Source organism: Leptodactylus fuscus, chromosome 1 (assembly GCF_031893055.1).
Source record: "Leptodactylus fuscus isolate aLepFus1 chromosome 1, aLepFus1.hap2, whole genome shotgun sequence".
Lineage (NCBI taxonomy): Eukaryota > Metazoa > Chordata > Amphibia > Anura > Leptodactylidae > Leptodactylus > Leptodactylus fuscus.
The window spans coordinates 217,215,756-217,236,044 of record NC_134265.1 but is presented as its reverse complement, the minus strand read 5'-3'; the positions used below and the strand labels follow the sequence as shown (position 1 = coordinate 217,236,044).

General features: G+C 43.7%; 1 protein-coding gene across 1 annotated transcript in view; it reads right to left on the bottom strand.

Moving 5' to 3' along the window:
• Positions 1 to 12,307, bottom strand: part of ANKLE1 (ankyrin repeat and LEM domain containing 1) — a 315,425-nt gene extending 303,118 nt beyond the window's left edge. Inside the window, exons 1-5 of the mRNA XM_075282013.1 lie at positions 12,255 to 12,307; positions 9,989 to 10,141; positions 4,027 to 4,132; positions 3,800 to 3,911; positions 232 to 2,487 (exon numbers count right to left, since the gene is read on the bottom strand). Coding sequence (XP_075138114.1) covers positions 232 to 2,487; positions 3,800 to 3,911; positions 4,027 to 4,132; positions 9,989 to 10,141; positions 12,255 to 12,307 — 2,680 coding nt within the window. The remainder of the gene's footprint in view (positions 1 to 231; positions 2,488 to 3,799; positions 3,912 to 4,026; positions 4,133 to 9,988; positions 10,142 to 12,254) is intronic.
• Positions 12,308 to 20,289: the final 7,982 nt, after the last annotated feature.

Below are 20,289 nucleotides of genomic sequence, written 5' to 3'. Positions count from 1 at the left end.
AAACTAAACGCTCTTTCTAAAGGAATAGTTGGCAGTAGAGAACGGTCCTCTTTAAAACATGACTCAAAAGGAGTGTAAAAGTCAGAACATCATAAGAGAACAGAGAACAACTTTATGGAAGTGCAACCTTATTTTTTTCACCTAAAAAAATAAAATTCTTAAAAAATAGGGACCATTCCAGAAAACTTGAGGCTATTATCATTGTGCTGTATACTCGTGTTAACGTCTTACCTGTGGGTCTATATGAAGTATGTTCCTTTAGACATTTGTCTAATAATAAGATGCACATTTTCCTATTTTGGCTGGTTACTTGCCCAGGGTCTTCTCCAAGCCCTTTCAATCTGTTAGCAATTTCATCATTGGACAGTCTGTAGAGTTCCACAGCTACTCTATTAGGTGAATTTATAGAAGAGGCCTTGCTTAGGTTTCCATTATTGATTTTATAGTTTCTCCAGTCATATATTATGGTATTGTCTGACTTGCCTGTGGTATCAGTGCTAGACTGATTTATAGATGGAATATGCTTTTCAATGAGTACATGACCTTTTTCATTATCCTTATAGATATATTCAACAGGCTCTACTTGACTTACATTTACTGGACGTCCACCAGGTGATAATGGTACTTCCTGGCTGATAGAATCATGGGCTTCTCCTAGACATAGTTGTGTGGTACCAACATCAGCTTTCGGTATACAAGAAAGTCTACTGAAGCTGTAACGTTGAGGTTTACAACTACTCACAGCTGTGTTTTCTATTAAAGTACTATGTAAATAAGATTCATTAACTAACGATGTAGGAAATGCGGTCTCTATGGTAGAGCTGACTTTTCTGTTTTCGTGGTCAGTAACTCCACTAATCTCAGATTCCCCATCTTCTGTTAGCCACGCACTGTCAAGAATCCCATCATAATTGTTGCTAGTAGGTTGCTTCAACAGCAGGCAGGGTTTGACTTCTGTCTCTGAAGAAAGGTCATCTGTAAGAAAGTTGCTGATGCTGAGGTTGGTATCAGATTCAGAAAAGTTTTCCTTTTGTGGAATTTTGTTTGTTAAGGTCAGCTCTTGCAAATTCTTGGAAACAGCATTATTTAAGGTTTTAGATATATCTGACTTATTTGTTTTACAAGTCACGCCAGAGGAGTTAGGAGAGAGAAGGCATTCAGGAGGGATATGTGCAGAAGCAGCCATGCGGTCATTTGGACTCCTTACACGCCTGCCTCGTTTAGGCATTTCCACAGAGTCCTCGAAAAGCGAAGAAGTATCCTGACGAAGCTTGAAAGAATGGAGTCTACTTTTAGTGCGTGGCGTAAAGAAGAGACTTTTGTCCTCATGGAACTGTGAATGAAAATTCCTAGTGGACACCTCGATTTTTTTCAAGTCTTCCTCAAGTTCAGAATCTACTTTTTTGTTTATTTCTTGTTCATAAGATTCTACAGTTACAGTATCTTCCAAGCTACTTTCATCTTTTACTCTCTGCCTAAGCGCATAGTCATGCTGTAGCGATTTTGTTTTACCACTTAATACAGTGTCAGCACATGCTGCTTCTGATCCATTCCTATGGCATTCTTTGGTAGACAGTAATAAGTTCCTTAAGTGAATTTGCAAATCCTGGCAGCCATGTTCATAATAAGTGGCTTCAATAGGTATAGTGGGAGATGGTAAAGTGCCCTGAGTGTCTGAGGTTCTTACAGTTTTATTTGTAAATACAGCTGTAAGTGTCCCTTTCCTTTCACTGCTTATCATTTGTGTGCAAGCACTTCTTAATTCTTCTTTTTCCACCACTTCTTTGCTTGCATCTACAATTCCTGAGCTCTGAGCATTCATGGTTTTGAATGCATGTTTCTTAAAATCTATTGTTGCATCCTCACTGCTCTGATTACAAGCATCATTACCATCTGAATTCTGGAAGGAGTTGTCCCTTTTGTCTGAGACCCACCTACTATCACAGCCATCCAGCAGGCTTGTGTTGCAGTCACTATGCTTAGAATAGGTTTCTTGTTTTTCCAAGTTCTCACTCTTAGAAAAATTATCCCACATAATCAAAGTCTTTTCCATGTTCTCATCACCATATTCCTTATTATAAGAATAAACATGGTCTGGAGAGGTCACATCCTTTGAGTTATGTAAAGTTGTGTCAGTTTCTCTGTGAAAAGAGAAGAATTCACTAGTTTGTGGTGCTCTTGTTACAGGAACTGCTACTTGTTCTTCAGTTGCTTTAAATTCACACTTCGATCTAACGAGTTTGTAACTAGAATCCATTTCTTGTTCTTTTGCAGGTTCATCTTTTGAATACGAAAGCGGCATTTCTACTTGACTTAATATTACTGCATTATCCAAGTGTTTTTTTCTTGAAGTTGTATCTTTAGGAAAATACAAAGGAGAGATTTTGGTGCTGCTTACAAGAGAGTTTTCATATGACGAATCAAGGGGTAGTGTGATGAAGCTCAATTCTGTTATATCATGTAAAGATGAATTATTCTTGCGGCATCCTGTGAACAGAACGAAAGGATAGGAATTTGATCTCATGACTCAGGCTAAAAATGCACATCAAGCATACAAGGATGGAAAATGAATGCAAAAAATTGATGCTAAAAATGGATGAACACAGAGAAACTGATGACCATCCAAACATCAGTTTCTCTGGATAGTAGAAACCATATCACAAAAAGAAAATGGACAGTCATACATTTCCATCAGTTTTGAGCAGAAGTTTTTTGCATCTGTAAAACTAAATAGTTAAGGGGAGTTCACACTAGCGTCGGTGTCCGACAGCTAGTGTCCTCGCAAGATTTTAGCATCGGACACTAGCCGTGTCCGTTACAATTTGCATTATTTTAAATGGGACATCATATAGTGTCCTTTACTGTCCGTGTGTGCCCTTAAGTGTTCGTTTACAAAGATGTCCGATTTTTCAAGCTGACAGCTAAATCCTACATGTAGATTTTAACAAGAGGTTCTGTACGGGGCCAGATTCATTTTTGGGGTGGGGAGCAGGGTAGAAAAAGATGGGATGGGCAGGCAGGGAAATAAATAAATTCAGGCTAAGCCCCACCTCCTGTCTCTCAGAGTGTTGCCTGACCCCCTCATATACATTATGTTGCCATACATTAAATGGGTTACCCATTTATTACGAGTAATTTGAACATGCCAGAAACCAGGCTGTCAGGTCGGGGCCCTGCTCTCTCTGGTTTTGCAATCCAGATATATTTTTAACAACCAGATTTAAGAACTGGAGAGAACCAGGTGCATCACAGCCCTGGTATAAGGGCTTTACAGAAGTAAAATTAAGAATATTCCCCATCACTGGCTCAAGTACCAAAAAGTTCTATTAAAACTTATTCTTAAAGAGAACCTTTCATGTCCTCGGGCACATGCGGTTTTACATACCGCTAGAAAGCCGCAGTGTGCCGAATTCAGCGCACTGTCGGGTTTCGCGTTATGTGCCCCAGTGGAAGAGCTATCAGTGCCTCCTGACAGTACTGAGTGTAGCGCTATACTGTGAGGGGTCGTTCCTTATCGCCCAGCGACGGTGCTGTCAGGAGGGGCTGGGGGCGTTCCTCACCGCTCAGCATCATCGCTGGGCGATAAGGAACGACCCCTCACAGTATAGCGTCACACACAGTACTGTCAGGAGCGGCATTCCCAGCTAGAACACCCTTCTGACAGTGAACGCTATCGGTAACAGTACAGATATCTCTTCCACCGGGGCACCTAACGGGAAAACAGACAGTAATATATTTATCTAAACATCAGTAGCCGTATTAATATAGCTAGCTGACCATAAAAATAAGCAAACATTACCATCCATTTCACCTGAGTGTTTATCAGAGATTCTCTCTTTATATTCTTGAAGAGCAACAAAACACCTCCTGTTATTCTCCATTAAAGCCAAGTCTAATGCTGTATGGCCATCCTGTGAGAGAAAGATAAATCACCGTAAAAGTCTATCAATAGAATAGGAATATATATATTATATATATATATATACACACACACACACATATATACACACACATACATACACCAACCTGATCCTGAATAGAAGGGTCGCCACCTTGCCGCAATAAGTAGCTAAGGGCCTTGCAACATCCCCAAGAAGCTGCTACATGCACTGGGGTTAGATCATCTATACATCTAAGAACAGAAGATTTAGAAAAATCAGTGAAGCTGCAGAATGTGTCATCAATCAGCAAGGTGTTCAACAACCTATGGCTAAAGCAGAATTTTATCTAAACTGCTAGCTTATGTAAATTTAAAAGTTCTCCCAAATATATTGCCTTAGAAATGCTGCTGTTTACCTGATATGTTAGTTTATTCCTCCCTATTGTTTACACAACATTATCAAGGTACCCAGCCTACCCCTTACCTTGCATCTAGGACAGGTGACATGACTCCAATCTGGAGAGGGACTCAGTTCTCAGGACCATGCTTGTTGTCGGATAAGTTCTATTATTATTATTGTTTATTTATATAGCACCATTACCGTATTTTTCGGACTATAAGACGCACTGGACTATAAGACTATAAGACGGTTTTAGAGGAGAAAAATAGGGAAAAAAAATTTTCAGGCAAAAAAATGTTAAAATATTTAATGTATGGGAGTTGTAGTTTTGGAACAGCTGCAAGGCCACATTGACAGGTGACCCTGCAGCTGTATGGGGATGTATAGGGCATTTTTTTTTGTGGGGCCAGGTGTACTTTTTAGTTATACCATTTTGGGAAATGTTTATTGCTTAGATCACCTTTTATTTAATTCAGAGGCAAAACAGAGAGAAAAACCCGGCGGTTTAGCACTTTTGATTTTGACGTTCACTGTACATAAAAATATTAGTAGACAGGGCATTTTCAGACACAGGGATACCTAATGTGTATGTTTCACAGTAATGTTATACTTTTATATGTATTCTAGGGAAAGAAGGTGAACTTTTATTTATTTTATTTTTTATTATTTTTTTTTAAGTGGTTTTTTTTTTTTTTTTTACTATTTTATTATCCCCCGCCTAGGGGGCTTGAACCTGCAATCATTTGATTGCAAGTCCCATAGACGGCAATACAAGTGTATTGCAGTCTATGGGAGATTCTATACATTACTATCGCGGAGTGTCATAGACCAGCCGCGATAGTAATATATATCTATGACAGGCCTGGGAGCCTTCATTAGGCTCCCGGCTGTCATCGGAACAGGTCGGCTCCTGCGGCCTCGCCGTGCAGGAGCCGGCCTGCATCACTAAAGGTATGGGGCCGGTGGGGACCGGCCCCGGGGCTAACTAACTGCCGGGACCTGCGGAGGAGGAGCGGATTTACAGCATGGCAGCTCCTGCCGCTGAAGAAAACCAGCGGTGGCAGTAGCGCGGCCATGCTGTAAATCCGCTTCTCCCCCCACATTCAGACTATAAGACGCACCCTCATTTTCCTCCGAAATTTTGGGGAAAAAAAGTGCGTCTTATAGTCCGAAAAATACGGTAATTCCATGGTGCTTTACATTTGGGGGTTTACATACAATACACAAAATATACAGGTAGATATAATACTAACAGTGACCGACTGGCACAATGGGGTAGAGGGCCCTGCCCGCGAGGGCTTACAATCTAAGTTCTACTTCTCTTTGGCCTGGACAGTCAGGTTAGTTAATTGCAGTTTCCTGATAAGGGCTCAGACAGAGGTTTAATATACAGTGGCGTAACTAGCAATGGCGGGGACCCGTGGCGAACTTTTGACATGGCCCCCCCCTTCTTTCCTGACCAACACCGAAGACCTCGACCGACTAACCCCCCGCTGCATTCCTGCACACAGTATTATGCCCCATAACGGCCCCTGCACACAGTATTATGCCCCATAACGGCCCCTGCACACAGTATTATGCCCCATAACGGCCCCTGCACACAGTATTATGCCCCATAACGGCCCCTGCACACAGTATTATGCCCCATAACGGCCCCTGCACACAGTATTATGCCCCATAACGGCCCCTGCACACAGTATTATGCCCCATAACGAACAGCCATGAAGAATTATTATACTCCCACTCCGCTGCAGTTTTTGGTAGTGTCAGCCTTCTTTAATGACATGCTCTCGTCACATGACCCGGGACGCAGGCTCTGAACATGTGATGTCAGGGACCTGTCACAACTAGGCCCGAAACCTGTCCGGAGCATGGAAAGGTAAGAAACTCGATTATTTTTCTTTACCTTTCCGGGGCCTCTGATCATTATACTCCGGGATCTGAAAAGACCCCTGATTATAATGATAGTGATTGTAGGGCCCACGGTGTCACTTACCGATCCCAGCCCCTGCCAGGATCGGTAAGTAAATAGGGCCCGTTACCATCTGGAGTAACTCCAGCCTAATGTCCCGGGCCCTGTGGCAGCCGCTACCACGGTAGTTACGCCACTGGTAATATGTCTATCTATGAAAAAAAAAAATATATATATATCATGGCGGTTACTGCAAGTCTGTTGTCCATCCTGGCAGGATGAAAGGTTTTTTCTTTCAAAAACCTGTTTAAAAGTAATATACACTTACTGAGCATATTTTATTTCAATTATATATTTCTAGTAATCATTATAAATAGTCTCTCTCTCTCTCTCTCATTTACTGAGGTACCACAGTGTCCTGTCCATCAAACAGTGTAAGCCTCCCACCAGAATGCTGAATACAGGAAGTTAGAAGAGAGCAGGCAAACTGGTGAGAAAGATTGAAAAACCCCTTTAGGCCGAGACACTACATTGCGAAAACGCTGTGGCAAAAAACCCCTGCATTTTACAGTACCTGTAAAGTGGAAGGAATTCTGACTAATCCCAACCACACATTGAAGAGAAAAAAACAAAACAAAAAAAACCCCTCAAAGCGGAACAGCTGTGATTTCAAAAACTCTTGCATTTTTTGAAAGTCGCAGCATGTAAATTACACCAGCCTAAGCACTAGCATTTTCCTGATATGTATAATAGGAGCAGAAAGTCCACAGTCCTGTGTTTTCACTTTTTGTGAAAAAAAAAATCTGCAAAGAAAAAATATTCTACCATGCATTTCTCTTAAGTTTTGGGGTTTTTTTTTTTTGCAGATTCGCCTTAACTTGCTTCCTAAAACGGTTCATAGTTTAACGAATATTAATTCCCTCAATTTTTTCTCTGTGTTTGTTGCACAACAAAATGAAAGGAAGATTTGAAAGTGTAATTCACATTTTATTTACCTCTTTATTTTGCAATTCTGTCAAGCGTGTTTGGTTAATTACACTGCTCAAAAAAAATAAAGGGAAAACTTAAAACACAATGTAATTCCAAGTCAATGACACTTCTGTGAAATCAACCTGCCCATTTATGAAGAAACACTGAATAGGAATCATTTTCTCCTGCTATTGTGCAAATGTAAAAGACAACGGGTAGAAATTATAGGCAAAAAACAAGACCATTCCTATAGAGGAGTTTGTGCAGGTGGTGACCACAGAGCATTTCTCTGTTTTCATCCTTTCTGCCTGCTTTGGTCACACTTGCATTTTGCCATTGCTCTAACCCCTAGAGCTAGCATGAGGTGGTGTCTACAACAAACAGAAGTTACTCAGGAAGTGCAGCTCATCCAGGATGGCACATCAATGTGAGATATGGTAAGAATGGTAGCTGTGTCTGTCCGCACATTGTCCAGAGTATTGTCACAATGAGCACATGTGACAGACGTGAGAGTCTGGAGAAGGTTCTGCTGCCTGCGACATCCAGCATGACCAGTTTGGCAATGCATCAATAATGGTTTGGGGAAGCATTTCGTTGGAGAGCTGTACAGCCAGAGGCACCCTGACTGTCATTAGGTACTCGGATGAGATCCTCACACCCATTGTGACACCATATGCAAGTGCAGTGAGCCAAGGGTTCCTTCAGATGTATGACAATGTTAGACTTCATGTGGCATTAATGCTATGGATTGGCCTGCCCGCTCCCCAGACCTGAATCCAATAAAGCACATCTAGGACTTCATGTCTCACCACGTTGCGCCACAAACTGTCTAGGAGTCGACTGATGCTTTAATCCAGGTCTGGGAGGAGATCCCTCAGGGAGAACATCTGCCACCATCAGGAACATGCCCAGGCATTGTAGGTAGGTCATACAGGCATGAGGCGGCCACAAACACACTACCAAGCCTAATTTCCTTGTTCTTGAGGCATTTCCACTAAAGTAGGATCTCTCTAATTTGATTTTGGAATATCATTCTAAACCCAGACCTCCATGGGATATTCATTTAGATTTACATTGATCATTTTTTTGTTTTATTGTTCTAAACACACTGCACTATATGATGAATAAAGATTTGGAACTGGAATATTTAATTCATTGACATGTAGGATGTGGTATTGCAGTGTTCCCTTTAATTTTTTGAGCCATGTATATTGCAAAAATCATCACCAACTTAACTTCCCTGTAAGGGAGCCTTCACACGGAGTTATGCTGCGCTCATTCTGATCGTAAAAACACGTTCAGAATGTGCGCGTAAAAAGCAGCTCCCATTGACTTGAATGGGAGCCGGCATACGTGCGCTCCCCATTGAAATCAATGGGAGGCTTTTTTCCGTATGCTTTCAATGTGATACGCACGTAATACATTGAAAGCATAGGGAAAAAAGCCTCCCATTGATTTCAATGGGGAGCGCACGTATGCCAGCTCCCATTCAAGTCAATGGGAGCTGCTTTTTACACGCTCATTCTGAACGTGTTTTTACGATCAGTATATCAGAATGAGCGCAGCGTTACATCGTGTGAAGGCTCCCTAATAGTGATTTAGGTAACATATGAAAGCTGAGACGGGAGTACTAGCTATAAGAAATAAACTAAAATATATCAGAAATATCGCTAGTAAAATACAGTCTGAAATGTGATGTTTATATTAAGCCTTGTTTAACTAATGATTTCTCATGAATCTCATATTTCATTTCATATGATACCTAAACCATTCTGCTGAGTTGTATAAAACAGAGGATACAACCATTTGATGTACATTTTTCCCTATCAGTATGTCTTTTTGGAATATGGGATGGAAATCCATGCAAACACGGGGAGAACATACAAACTCCTTGCAGATGGTTTTTTGCCCTTGGCGGGATTTGAACACCAGGACTCCAGCGCTGCAAGGCTGCAGTGCTAACCACTGAGCCACCGTGTGGCCCCTTCGGCTTTCCCATTCTGTGCCTCAGGGCTGAAGATATCAGTGCTTTTAGTTTCGGCATGGATCTCTGCCCATCATCAGAAGGGCGTTCCTGACAGTCTAGCTGGGTTGTGAGGAACACTCCCACTGACAGAACTCGTGCATAGCCCTGTACTATCAGAGGGTGCGTTCCTTACTGCCCAGAAATGACGCTTAGACGTGAGAAAAAACACCCAGTATAAGTCTATGGATAAGTACTACGACATTCTTCACAGCTGTGTCAAGGCGAGGCGGTGAGGAATGCCCCATAGGACAGTACAGAGCTACGGATAGGACTGTCAGGAGGGGTGTTCCTCACAGCCCAGTTAGTAATCGGACTGAGGAGAAATCCAATGGAAATCGCCAAGTACTGCACGCTCAGAGATAGATTGCATAAATCCAATACTTTATGTAGGCCTAAACAAGACAAGCGCTTGCACCAAAATACGTTTAGCAGTGTTTTGACTGATTCCTGGGTTTCTCTTTGAGTTCCTGGATATCTTCTGCATTTGTTAACATGACCATCTTTCTGTTCTGTGTTTTCCTACAACTACCATGAGGCATTGGGTTTCACTCAGAGCTGACTCACAGCCCCTCCGTTTCCCAATTGAGTTAGTTTAGTTCCCCATAATGTCACCAGAAAATTCGTAAAGTGTGCCTAGGGCGGTCACCGCCCCAGAGATCTAGGTAAATATAGATTTTTGTAAAAGTAAGTAATTAAGAAGGTAGTTGTCGGGGTTGCTTAGTCTAAACTAGAATCATCAATTTAGCCTGGACAAAGCCAATAAGGACAAAGTTCGACATTTTGATATGAAAGGAAGCGCACCTGACATTGGGATTTCCACCATATTGCAAAATCAGAGTCAAACATCTTAGGGCACACTCGTTCTCCTTTCCTGAAGCAAGATGAATGGCTGCAATACCAGTCGGAAGAACTAGATTTGGGTCTGCTCCACATTTCAAGAGATTTTCCACCTCACTAAGAAAAGACAAATAAAAAAAGAAATATATATAAAGCTTGTGTGCCTGGGAACAACAACAGAAGAACAGTACAAGGCAGACCTTAACTATGTGCTCAGAACAGGTTACAAATAAAAAAAAAAAGCAGTACTTAGCCTTAAGGCTGGTCTTACACGACCGTAGTTTAAGTCCGCAATTGAGGGTTTTCAATTGCGGACACATTATAGTCAATGCGGCCTCGTACACCACCGGATATTTTATCCGTGGTGTGCCGGGCCGCAACCGAGGTCTGCACTTTTTGGAACATGTCCGCAATGGCCGCAATTCACGGCACTGCACGGACTCGCCCATAGAACTCTATGGGCGAGTGCGGCAGCTCACGGACATCTGCGGAGTGTAAGTTGATGATCAGCAACTAGTGTTGCTGATCAGCAACTTGCGGACCGCAAATGCATTACAGTCGTGTAAGACCAACAGTCCCATTCTGATACTTAGTGGATCTCCATAGTTTCATTTTGACAAAGAGTAAAAGTCAAGAAGCGCCTGCTCAGCAAATAACTGGCGTCAGGGGTGCCTCACCTCAGACAGAGATTAGATGAGTGGTCATCTCCTGTGCCTTGAAAGAAACTAGTGGGCAGACAGATATTCCACCTGATCCGTCCCAAAAACATGCATGCTTGGCCTGACCAAGTGTGCTTGTATAGCCAGTGGGAACAGGAGAACAGGCTTCTGCCAGACACCTCATCTCCGGAAAGACCAAAGTATCTGTCATTTTGAAATCCAACATGACTGATCTCTCTGTACAGGAGACAAAGAGCAAAGATTCAACCACAAGAATGTCTTGGGCAACCGGGGAATGGACCAGCCCAATTGAATGATCAGGCAGAATGGAACAGCGCTCTCCACGGGGTACGACCAAAACTTCTTTATTGAGACAGGAAGAGACACAATGCGTCTCAGGGCAGATTATGGCCCTTCTCAAGTGCAAATTCTTAAAACAAAATAAATCAAAACCAACATGTGACGAGACCGCAATAAGCCGAACATTATTTACCACATATTGGATATAACAAATTAATGAAACGGATTCTGGCTTCAATTATAGTACATTCTGATTAGGGACTTTTGTATCCAAAAGAAAACCATGTAAAAACTACCCACCGTGGCTACAGGGGGTCGGAGTGGACTGCTTACCATGGAGACATAAATGTGAAACCAAATATATGAATGAATGACTGAATAAATAAGAAAAGAAATAGATTGATAAATCAGTATATCATAAATGGATATATAAAAATATGTAAAGAGGGTGAGAAAATGTGTGTGTACATGAAGCAGCATCTCAACAACTCCTAATGGAGTCAAGGTAATTTCAGAATGAACAAACGGAACAGTACACCATAGTTAGAAATGTGGAAAATCGCTGGTACATTTAGAAGCCTTCTAACATTAAAAAAAATATGTACCAATATATAGCAGAGATATGGCCGATAATATTCATTGATGTACGTGGGTGGTAGGACTGTCTGAAAAGCAGAGTATTTCACATTTTAAAAATTACAATTTTTTTTCCCCTTCAAATTTTTTTAAAAAAATATATAATTACTAAAATATTGTGTGTGTGTTCCTTCCCCATATATTGAGGACAGCCCGCCTTCTCCCATTGCACTATACAGCGTGGATAGTTCTGTGCCCTATAGATTTGGCAAGCATTATTATCGCAGCTTACTGTACGTTCACACCTGCACTTGAGGTTCCATTTTTTGGGTCCACGAAAAACAGGAACCCAATTTGCTTAAAAAGGGGTTACCCACAGTAACCTGCAGACTCTATAGACTGTAATTGGGTTAGGAAGCTTTCAGCCTGAAAACCGTGGAGAGAGAAGTCCTTCCATACTTCAAGCGGATTCAGAAACGGAAACAAGCGCTGGTGTGAACGCAGCCCTAGCCAAGCCTCAATGAAATCAGTGCATACACTATACATGGCACAGGATTTTTCTAACGTGTGGGATCATCATATTGCTTATAGACAAACTGCAACCAATAAAGAACAAAACATTTAATTCTAAATAAACAATTATGCACAGTCTGAATTAGACACAATTATTTATCTAGATGGATGTATACACTCACTCTGCGTCTTCATTTTCCACAGCCTCACACAACTTTACAGCCATATCCTCCATCCTGCCACGCCAAGACACCTCAGCACGACCACTGAACAGAGAAGAAAAAAAAGAGAACGACGGGCAGGCAGGGAAGCAGCGGGCTTGCACAGCAGTAGAACCGTGACACTAGCACTTCCTGCTTGAGCAGTCACACTCACATACTGCTGGCGGGCGCTCTGCTGCTGCTCCTCCCCTCATTCAGCCATTTCAAACTTCCCTCCTTGCGGCTGCAGCCTTCTCCCTCTCGCAGACTCCTGACTCCGCCCAGTCCGCCCGAGCCGAGCCCGCCCTCCTGCACCTCCAGCACCGAGCAGTAAACTCACTGGGCGGCGCACTGTTGTCTGCAGCGGTTCCTAGTCACCTCAAAAAACTACCGCGAGGGTCCCTTCAATGTAAGCAGGGAAGCTCCATAAGTACCTAGAGCTGCGTTTAGCGAGCTTATACTGTATTTCATCCTGTCACCGCCATGGCTATTCCGAAAGCGGTGTATGAATTATACCACATGAAAAATAGTGTAAGGGCTAGTTCACACGTGAGTATAAGGGGAGGTTTTTGACAGCGGATTTCGCGTCCAAAACCTCCCCTTATAATGGTGGTCTATGGAGACCGCCGGGCTTCTGTTCTCCGCTAGCGGCGAGCTGCTGCTAGCGGAGAAAAGAAAGGACATGTCCTTTCTTCAGGCGGAAGCCGCGCAGTCTCAGTCGCGCGGCTTCCGCCCCCCGCAGCTCCCTCATTCATTCATTCATTTGAGCCGACAGCAGAGGGTTAAGCCGCGACAGCGATGGTCGCGGCGGGCGGGTTTTGACAAGAGAGAGACGCGGCTCGCCGCGTCTCTCTGTGTCAAAACCCGCGCAGGCAGTTCACGTGTCAACTAGCCCTAAGGCTTATTCATATAGGTCCGCTTGGGGGTGGGAAACCTATACATATTACCAAGTGGTTACCTGGGAAACCCGTTGACCCCATAGACTATAAAGGTCCATTCACCCGAAGGAAAATGGTGAGGAATTTGGTGTGGAATTTCATTGCTGAAAAAAAAGCCTCCCATTGACTTCCTTATTCTGCAGGAACCCATTGAAGTCAATGGGAGGCTTTTTTTTAGCACTGAAAATCCACACCAATTTCTTCCGTGTGAATGGACCCTTAAAGGGATTCTACCATTAAACTACCTTTTTTTCTAATGAACACGTCGGAATAGCCTTAAGAAAGGCTATTTGTCTCCTACCTTTAGACGTGGTCTCCGCCGCGCCGTTCCGTAGAAATACCGGTTTTAACCGGTATGTAAATAAGCTCTCCGCAGCAATGAGGGCGGGCCCCAGTGCTGAAACACCGATGAGCGCGTCCCCATTACTGCCCAGAGCTCTTTCCTGCGCCGTAGTTCCATACAGGAGCATAGTGAGGCCACCCCAATATGGCTGCCGGCCAGCTCCTGTATTGAACTGTAAGAGCGGCTACCCCAAAATGGCCACCAGCCGGCTCCTGTATTGAACTGCAAGAGTGGCTACCCAAAAATGGGTAGCCGCCATTTTTGGGTAGCCGCTCTTGCAGTTCAATACAGGAGCCGGCCGGCGGCCATTTTGGGGTGGCCTCTCTATGCTCCTGTATAGAACTACAAGGGCAAGAGAAGCCAGAAGAGGCGGAGTTGCTGCAGAAGGAGGCGGTGCAGGAAAGAGCTCTCTGGCAGCAATGAGGATGCGCTTATCGGCCTTTCAGCGCTGGGGCCCACCCTCACTGCTAAGGAGAGCTCATTTGCATACCGGTTAAAACCGGTATTTCTACGGAACGGCGCGGCGGAGTCTAAAGGTAGGAGACGAATAGCCTTTCTTAAGGCTATTCCGACGTGGTAATTAGAAAAAATAGTAGTTTAATGGTAGAATCCCTTTAAAGGGGTATTCCCACGTCGCATACTCACCAGTCTTTGATGCTGTAAATTCTTCTTTCTTCCGGCTTTGTTGCGTCTTTTGGTGGCGGGGCTACATATGCAAAGCCAGCGGCGAGAAGACGACGCTTCTATGCTGCTGGCCCTGCGTGTGCGCTCCTGATGCAGCTAGGCATCGGACGTACAGCTTTCACAATGCAACTGAGACCCGGCATCCGCTGTAATAGAGAGGCGGATGCCGGGGAGTATTAGACACCGGCACAGGTGCCTGCAACATCGCTACGCTCCCCCCCTTCTAGGCTCGCTCCTGTGCACTTAGCCCCTCCTCCCTCCCCCCTGAGAGCAGCAGATACATCACTTGACTTTTGACCAGAAAACACACGTACCCATTACAGTCTATGGAGTTCGTGTGGTTTCTTAGCTAACCGCTTTTTGTTTTTACTTTGTTTGGTATTTTGTTCAGGTGTCTCCAAGCAGACTTCCAGAACGGAATACAGATGTGAACCAGATGTGATACTATATGTACTGCAAACATCAACTACAAGAGCTCAGACTAAAAAAAAAACCTAATACGGAAGACAAGCAGGATTTTGCTGTAATTCACTAACTAGCCTCTGCCCGCGTCTTCGTCTGCATGTTGTTGGCGTCGATGATCTGCCTAAATTCAGCAAATTGCTGCAATCGATGGTTTGCCTGCTCCGGCGTTTTGGCAGCTGTTTAAGCTGTCCTGCTGCTGAACTTGTTCCTCGAACTGTGCCTGTGATTCTTCCTGCATCTCAGCAGCTCGCTGGGATGCCATATACTGAGCGTGTTGTTGGTGTTGATGTTCCACCTGCTACGGCGTTTCGACAGCTGTCAGGCTGGCCTGGCACTGAACGCGTTCCTCACGCTATGCCCGGGATTGTTCCAGAAACTCGAGACGCCATATATTGAGCATGTTGTTGGCGTTGATGATCCACAGGCTGCGGCGTTTTGGCAGCTCTCAAGCTGGCCTGTCACTGAATTTGTTCCTCGTGCTGTACCTGTGATTGCTCTGGCATCTCAGCAGCTCGCTGGTTAGCCATATAATGAGCGTGTTGTTGGCGTTGATGATCTACATGCTCCAGTGTTTCAGCAAATCTCAAGTTGGCCTGCCGCTGAACTCGTTCCTCGCACTGTGCCCATGATTGCTGCGGCATCTCAGCAGCTCGCTGGGACGCCATATAATGAGCGTGTTGTTGGCATTGATGATCCGAAAGTCTCTGGAGAAAATCACGTTCACCTGCAGATTTCCTCCACTTCAAATTTATGCTTAAAACATATAGTTCTGCCCTTTACCACGCCAAACAAGACTATTTCACCGCCCTCAGCTCTTCTCTCTCCAGCAACCCTAAAAGACTTTTTGAAACTTTTCACTCCTTACTCACACCCAAGGTGCAGACGCCATTCACAGACCTTAGTGCCGATGACCTTGCCACTTATTTCCATGATAAAATTGATAAGATCCGCCAGGAAATTACTGCCCAAGCCCCAGGTGGCATTGATCCCATCACCTACCATAGTAATGATCCCCTCACCAACCGCACTTCAGACTGTCCATTCTCATCTTTTGAACCTATTACAGAAGAGGAAGTCTCCCAACTACTTTCTTCATCTCGCCCTACAACCTGCAGTAGTGACCCCTTCCCCTCACACCTTCTCCAATCTCGCCTGCTGTCACGACTTACCTTACTAAAATATTTAACCTCTCTCTCTCTTCTGGAATCTTCCCATCCTCCTTCAAGCATGCTATTATAACCCCGTTATTGAAAAAACCCTCCCTGGACTCATCCTGTGCTGCTAACTATCGACCCGTCTCTAACCTCCCCTTCATCTCTAAACTCTTGGAACGCCTGGTCTATTCTCGTTTAATCCGCTATCTCTCTGCTAACTCTCTGCTTGACCTTTTACAATCTGGTTTCCGCGCTCTGCACTCTACTGAAACGGCTCTCACAAAAGTCTCCAATGATCTCCTAATGGCTAAATCCAATGGTGACTTCTCTCTTCTTATTCTTCTGGACCTCTCTGCAGCTTTTGACACTGTTGACCATCATCTCCTCCTCACTATGCTCCGCTCAGTTGGCCTCAATGACACTGCGCTCTCCTGGTTCTCCTCTTATCTCTCAGACCGCACTTTCAGTGTATCATTTGCGGGCTCTGTTTCCTCCCCTCTTTTCCTTGCTGTTGGGGTTCCTCAGGGCTCAGTCCTAGGCCCCCTGCTCTTTTCTCTCTACACAGCCCCCATTGGATAAACCATCGTCAGATTTGGCTTCAGGTACCATCTGCTGATGACACCCAATTATACACATCTTCCCTGACATCAACCCTGTACTCATACAGAACACCAGCGACTGTCTCTCTGCTGTCTCAAATATCATGTCCTCACTCTATCTGAAACTAAATCTCTCCAAGACTGAACTACTACTGTTTCCACCATTTAACAGATCTGTCCCTGATATATCCATTGTAGTCTCAGGCCTTACTATAACTCCTAGGCAGCAGGCCCGCTGCTTCGGGGTCATGTTTGACGAAGACCTTTCCTTCATCCCTCATATTGAATCACTCGCACGTTCATGTCACCTCCACCTCAAAAACATCTCTAGAATACGCCCTTTCCTTCCCAGAGATACACTAAAAACACTTATTGTCTCTCTGATTCATTCTCGCCTTGACTACTGTAATTCCCTACTAATCAGTCTTCCCCTCACTAAACTCTCCCCTCTACAATCTATTCTGAATGCAGCGGCCAGGCTCATCTATCAGGCTAGACGCTACAGCGATGCCTCTGGTCTGTGCCAGTCGCTACATTGGCTGCCTATTCATCATAGAATAAAATATAAAGTTATCATCCTCATCCACAAGGCTCTCCATAATGCCGCACCTCCATACATTTCCTCCCTCATCTCTGTCTACCGCCCAACCCGTGTTCTCCATTCACTCAATGACCTAACACTTACATCTTCTATTTTCAGAACCTCCCACGCACGTATACAAGACTTCTCCCGAGCTGCACCACTTCTCTGGAATGCTCTACCCTGGACAATCAGATTAACTCCCAATTTCTACAGTTTCAAACGCAAACTAAAGACGCATCTTTTCAGACAGGCCTATCACAATGTCTAACGTAAACCCTTAACCCTCCTCTGTCCCCGCTCCCACATTTCCCCACATGATATGATGTCATCTCATGCTAACTTTATAGGTCCAAGCTCCATCCACATATTAAAGGACACGACTGTTGACGGCTCATAAAGTTTTATGTTTGTGTAATGACAGTAACCTCTATTACAAAAGTGTCTGACCTCTGCATAAGCAATGCCGCCCCTGGTACCTCTTGTGTCACCCCCTCTACCTCATAGATTGTAAGCTCTTGCGAGCAGGGCCCTCAGTCCCATTGTGTGAAATGATGGTCTTTGTTATGTATCTGTCTGTACTTGAACCCTACAAATTGTACAGCGCTGCGGAATATGTTGGCGCTATATAAATAACATTTATTATTATTATCCGCCTGCTTCGACGTTTCGGCAGCTGACAAGTTGGCCTGGTACTAAAGTTGTTCTTTACACTGTGCCAGTAATTGTTTCGGCATCTCAGCAGCTTGCTGCGACGCCATATAATGCATGTGTTGTTGGCGTTGATGATCTCCTTCAGGTCCGCTTGAGGAGAACTCTGTTGACTTCTGGCGACCTTCATAGCTCTCGTTGTTTTTGACAAATTAGATTTTCTTTTTCCAGTCATGTTTAAAATTGCCAAACTGCCAATTTGGATGAAAGGTGTTTGCACTTGTCAGTTTGTCTGCAGTGCCTGGACCAGATCAGATAATATGCAAATGTATGTAGACAATCCACAGAGGGTTATGGTGTGTTTACACAGAGAGACAACAGCCCTGGGGCCTGAGATAAGGCTGCTGCACAAAAAGTGTACTATAGTATGTTATTTATTATTTATTATTATTGTTTATTTATATAGCATAATTAATTCCATGGTGCTTTACATTTATAAATTCATATTAGTCATGTAGCCATGCCATTTACTGGGCTAAAAAGTATCCTATATTTTAATCGAGGTTACAATCTATCAATGTGCCAAATTTCATTCAAATCCGTTCAGCCGTTTTTGCGTGATTGACACACAAACACTATTAGTAGGATAGGATATGTTAAAAAGCTATACTGCACCTAAGCAAACTGTGATACCAAAATCTAACTTTTTTGAGATTGCACAGCATACTGTATATAAAAACACAATTTAATATTTTGTATACATAACCACCTTCATTTAACTTTGCAGAAAACAGAGATTACAAGAAAAAACTGCACAAAAATTCAAATTTGCCACGTAAGTGCATCTCAAGCAATCCCTTTATGCAAATTAAATGTATTTTCCAAAAAATTGCAATATGTGAGGAGTTCATACATACCACACATGTATATATTTACAGAGATGGGTGTTAAAGAAATGCCAAAATTGCAGAAATGCGCCATCCCATTTTGTGCATGCAAATTAAATAGGACTTTACATAAAAATTTTATTTTCCATCCCCCTATAAAAATTTTAGCAATCTATACATTCATCTCTATTGATAATTGTTATTGCTATTATTTTAGCGTGTAACGGATATCACTAGAGACGTATTTTACTGTAGAAAGCTCAGGTATAGACAGGATAGGGATTGGGTGAAATGTAAACTTTATTCATGACTTTATGTATATGTTGTGTAAGTGTTTGGTGCGACTTTTTTTTTAACTGCGACCTGGACAATGGTAAATGTCTGGGTCACAGCGCCAATAAACTTCCTGGTTATGTTTAGAGGGTATTACATAAGAATACCCCACTAGTAAGGCTCAGAGGAAATTACATTATCCCTCTATGTGCCAATCAGAGCGCAAATATATAGAATGCTCTTTGATTGGTAAGAGAGGGGGTAGCAGGGACATCAGTCGCATACAGGTTAGGCACAGATAATGATGATCATTCATCATCTCTGTGCAGGCTGCAGGGCTCCTCTTCTCCCCTTCCTACTACAGTTCGTAAGATGCTTCCTTAGACAGGAGGGGGAGCAATTTAAAGCCCTATATCTCAGGACTGGATGGGGCTATCATGATGGTTTAAGATTCATTTTAAAGATGAGACTCTCATCTTTAACCCCTTCCCGACATCCACCGTAATAGTACGGCGCTGCCGGGAAGGACTTCCCGCAAACCGCCGTACTAGTATGGAGGCTGCATGGTGCGCACACAGAACCTGACTATGCCCTGTAACACCCGCGGTCGGAACCGGGTCTGATCGCGGGTGTTAACCCCTGAGATGCCAGCGGTCTAACATGACCGCCGGCATCTCTGGGGATTGTAATGTGATTGGCACCCCCCGCTCCGGTTTCAGGGGGTGCCGGTGTTCGTAGGGGGCAGCCTGGGGTCTGATCAGTGACCCTGGGTCTGCCCCATGCCATCTCCTTCACTTACCTGGCTGATCCTGCCAGGAATGGAAGCTGTCATCCTGTGCGTCTACACAGGATGACAGCTTCCTGTGCTCTGCAATACACGTGTAAAACGTGTATTGCAGATACATATAGTGAAACAGTGATCAGCAGATCACTGCTTCAATCCCCCATGGGAACTGTAACATCTCTGCCTGTTCGGGTCTCTGCGCCACCCTCTGCTTGCGTGCTGCGGCGCAGGAGAACCAACAAGGTGAAAATTAGTCTTCTCAGCTACACAGTCCAACTATTGCAAAGGCCCTGTTTGTTACCATTGCTTTGCAATGTACAATATATCTCTGCCTGGATATCATCTTTGCTAGTGAAAACTGGCAAAGGGGAGATGACTGAGCTTGTGCCTGCATGCACTTTGCTTAGTAGTATGTGAACTTTGAACACCAGGTGGTGCCATGCTATGTAAGTAATATAGTCTTCATGGGATCATTTGTTTAACTGTATGGAAATGGAAAACACAATTTTGTATTTTTGCATTATATCTATTGTCTACAAAACAGTTTTCAATTAGGGTTTCTTTTTTTTTTGTGCTACCGTTTTCTTCTGCAGCTGTCACTTGCTCTCATCTAGTGCAAGCTGCAGCAAAAAAGCGCTGCAGGAAAAAATACGGTGGTG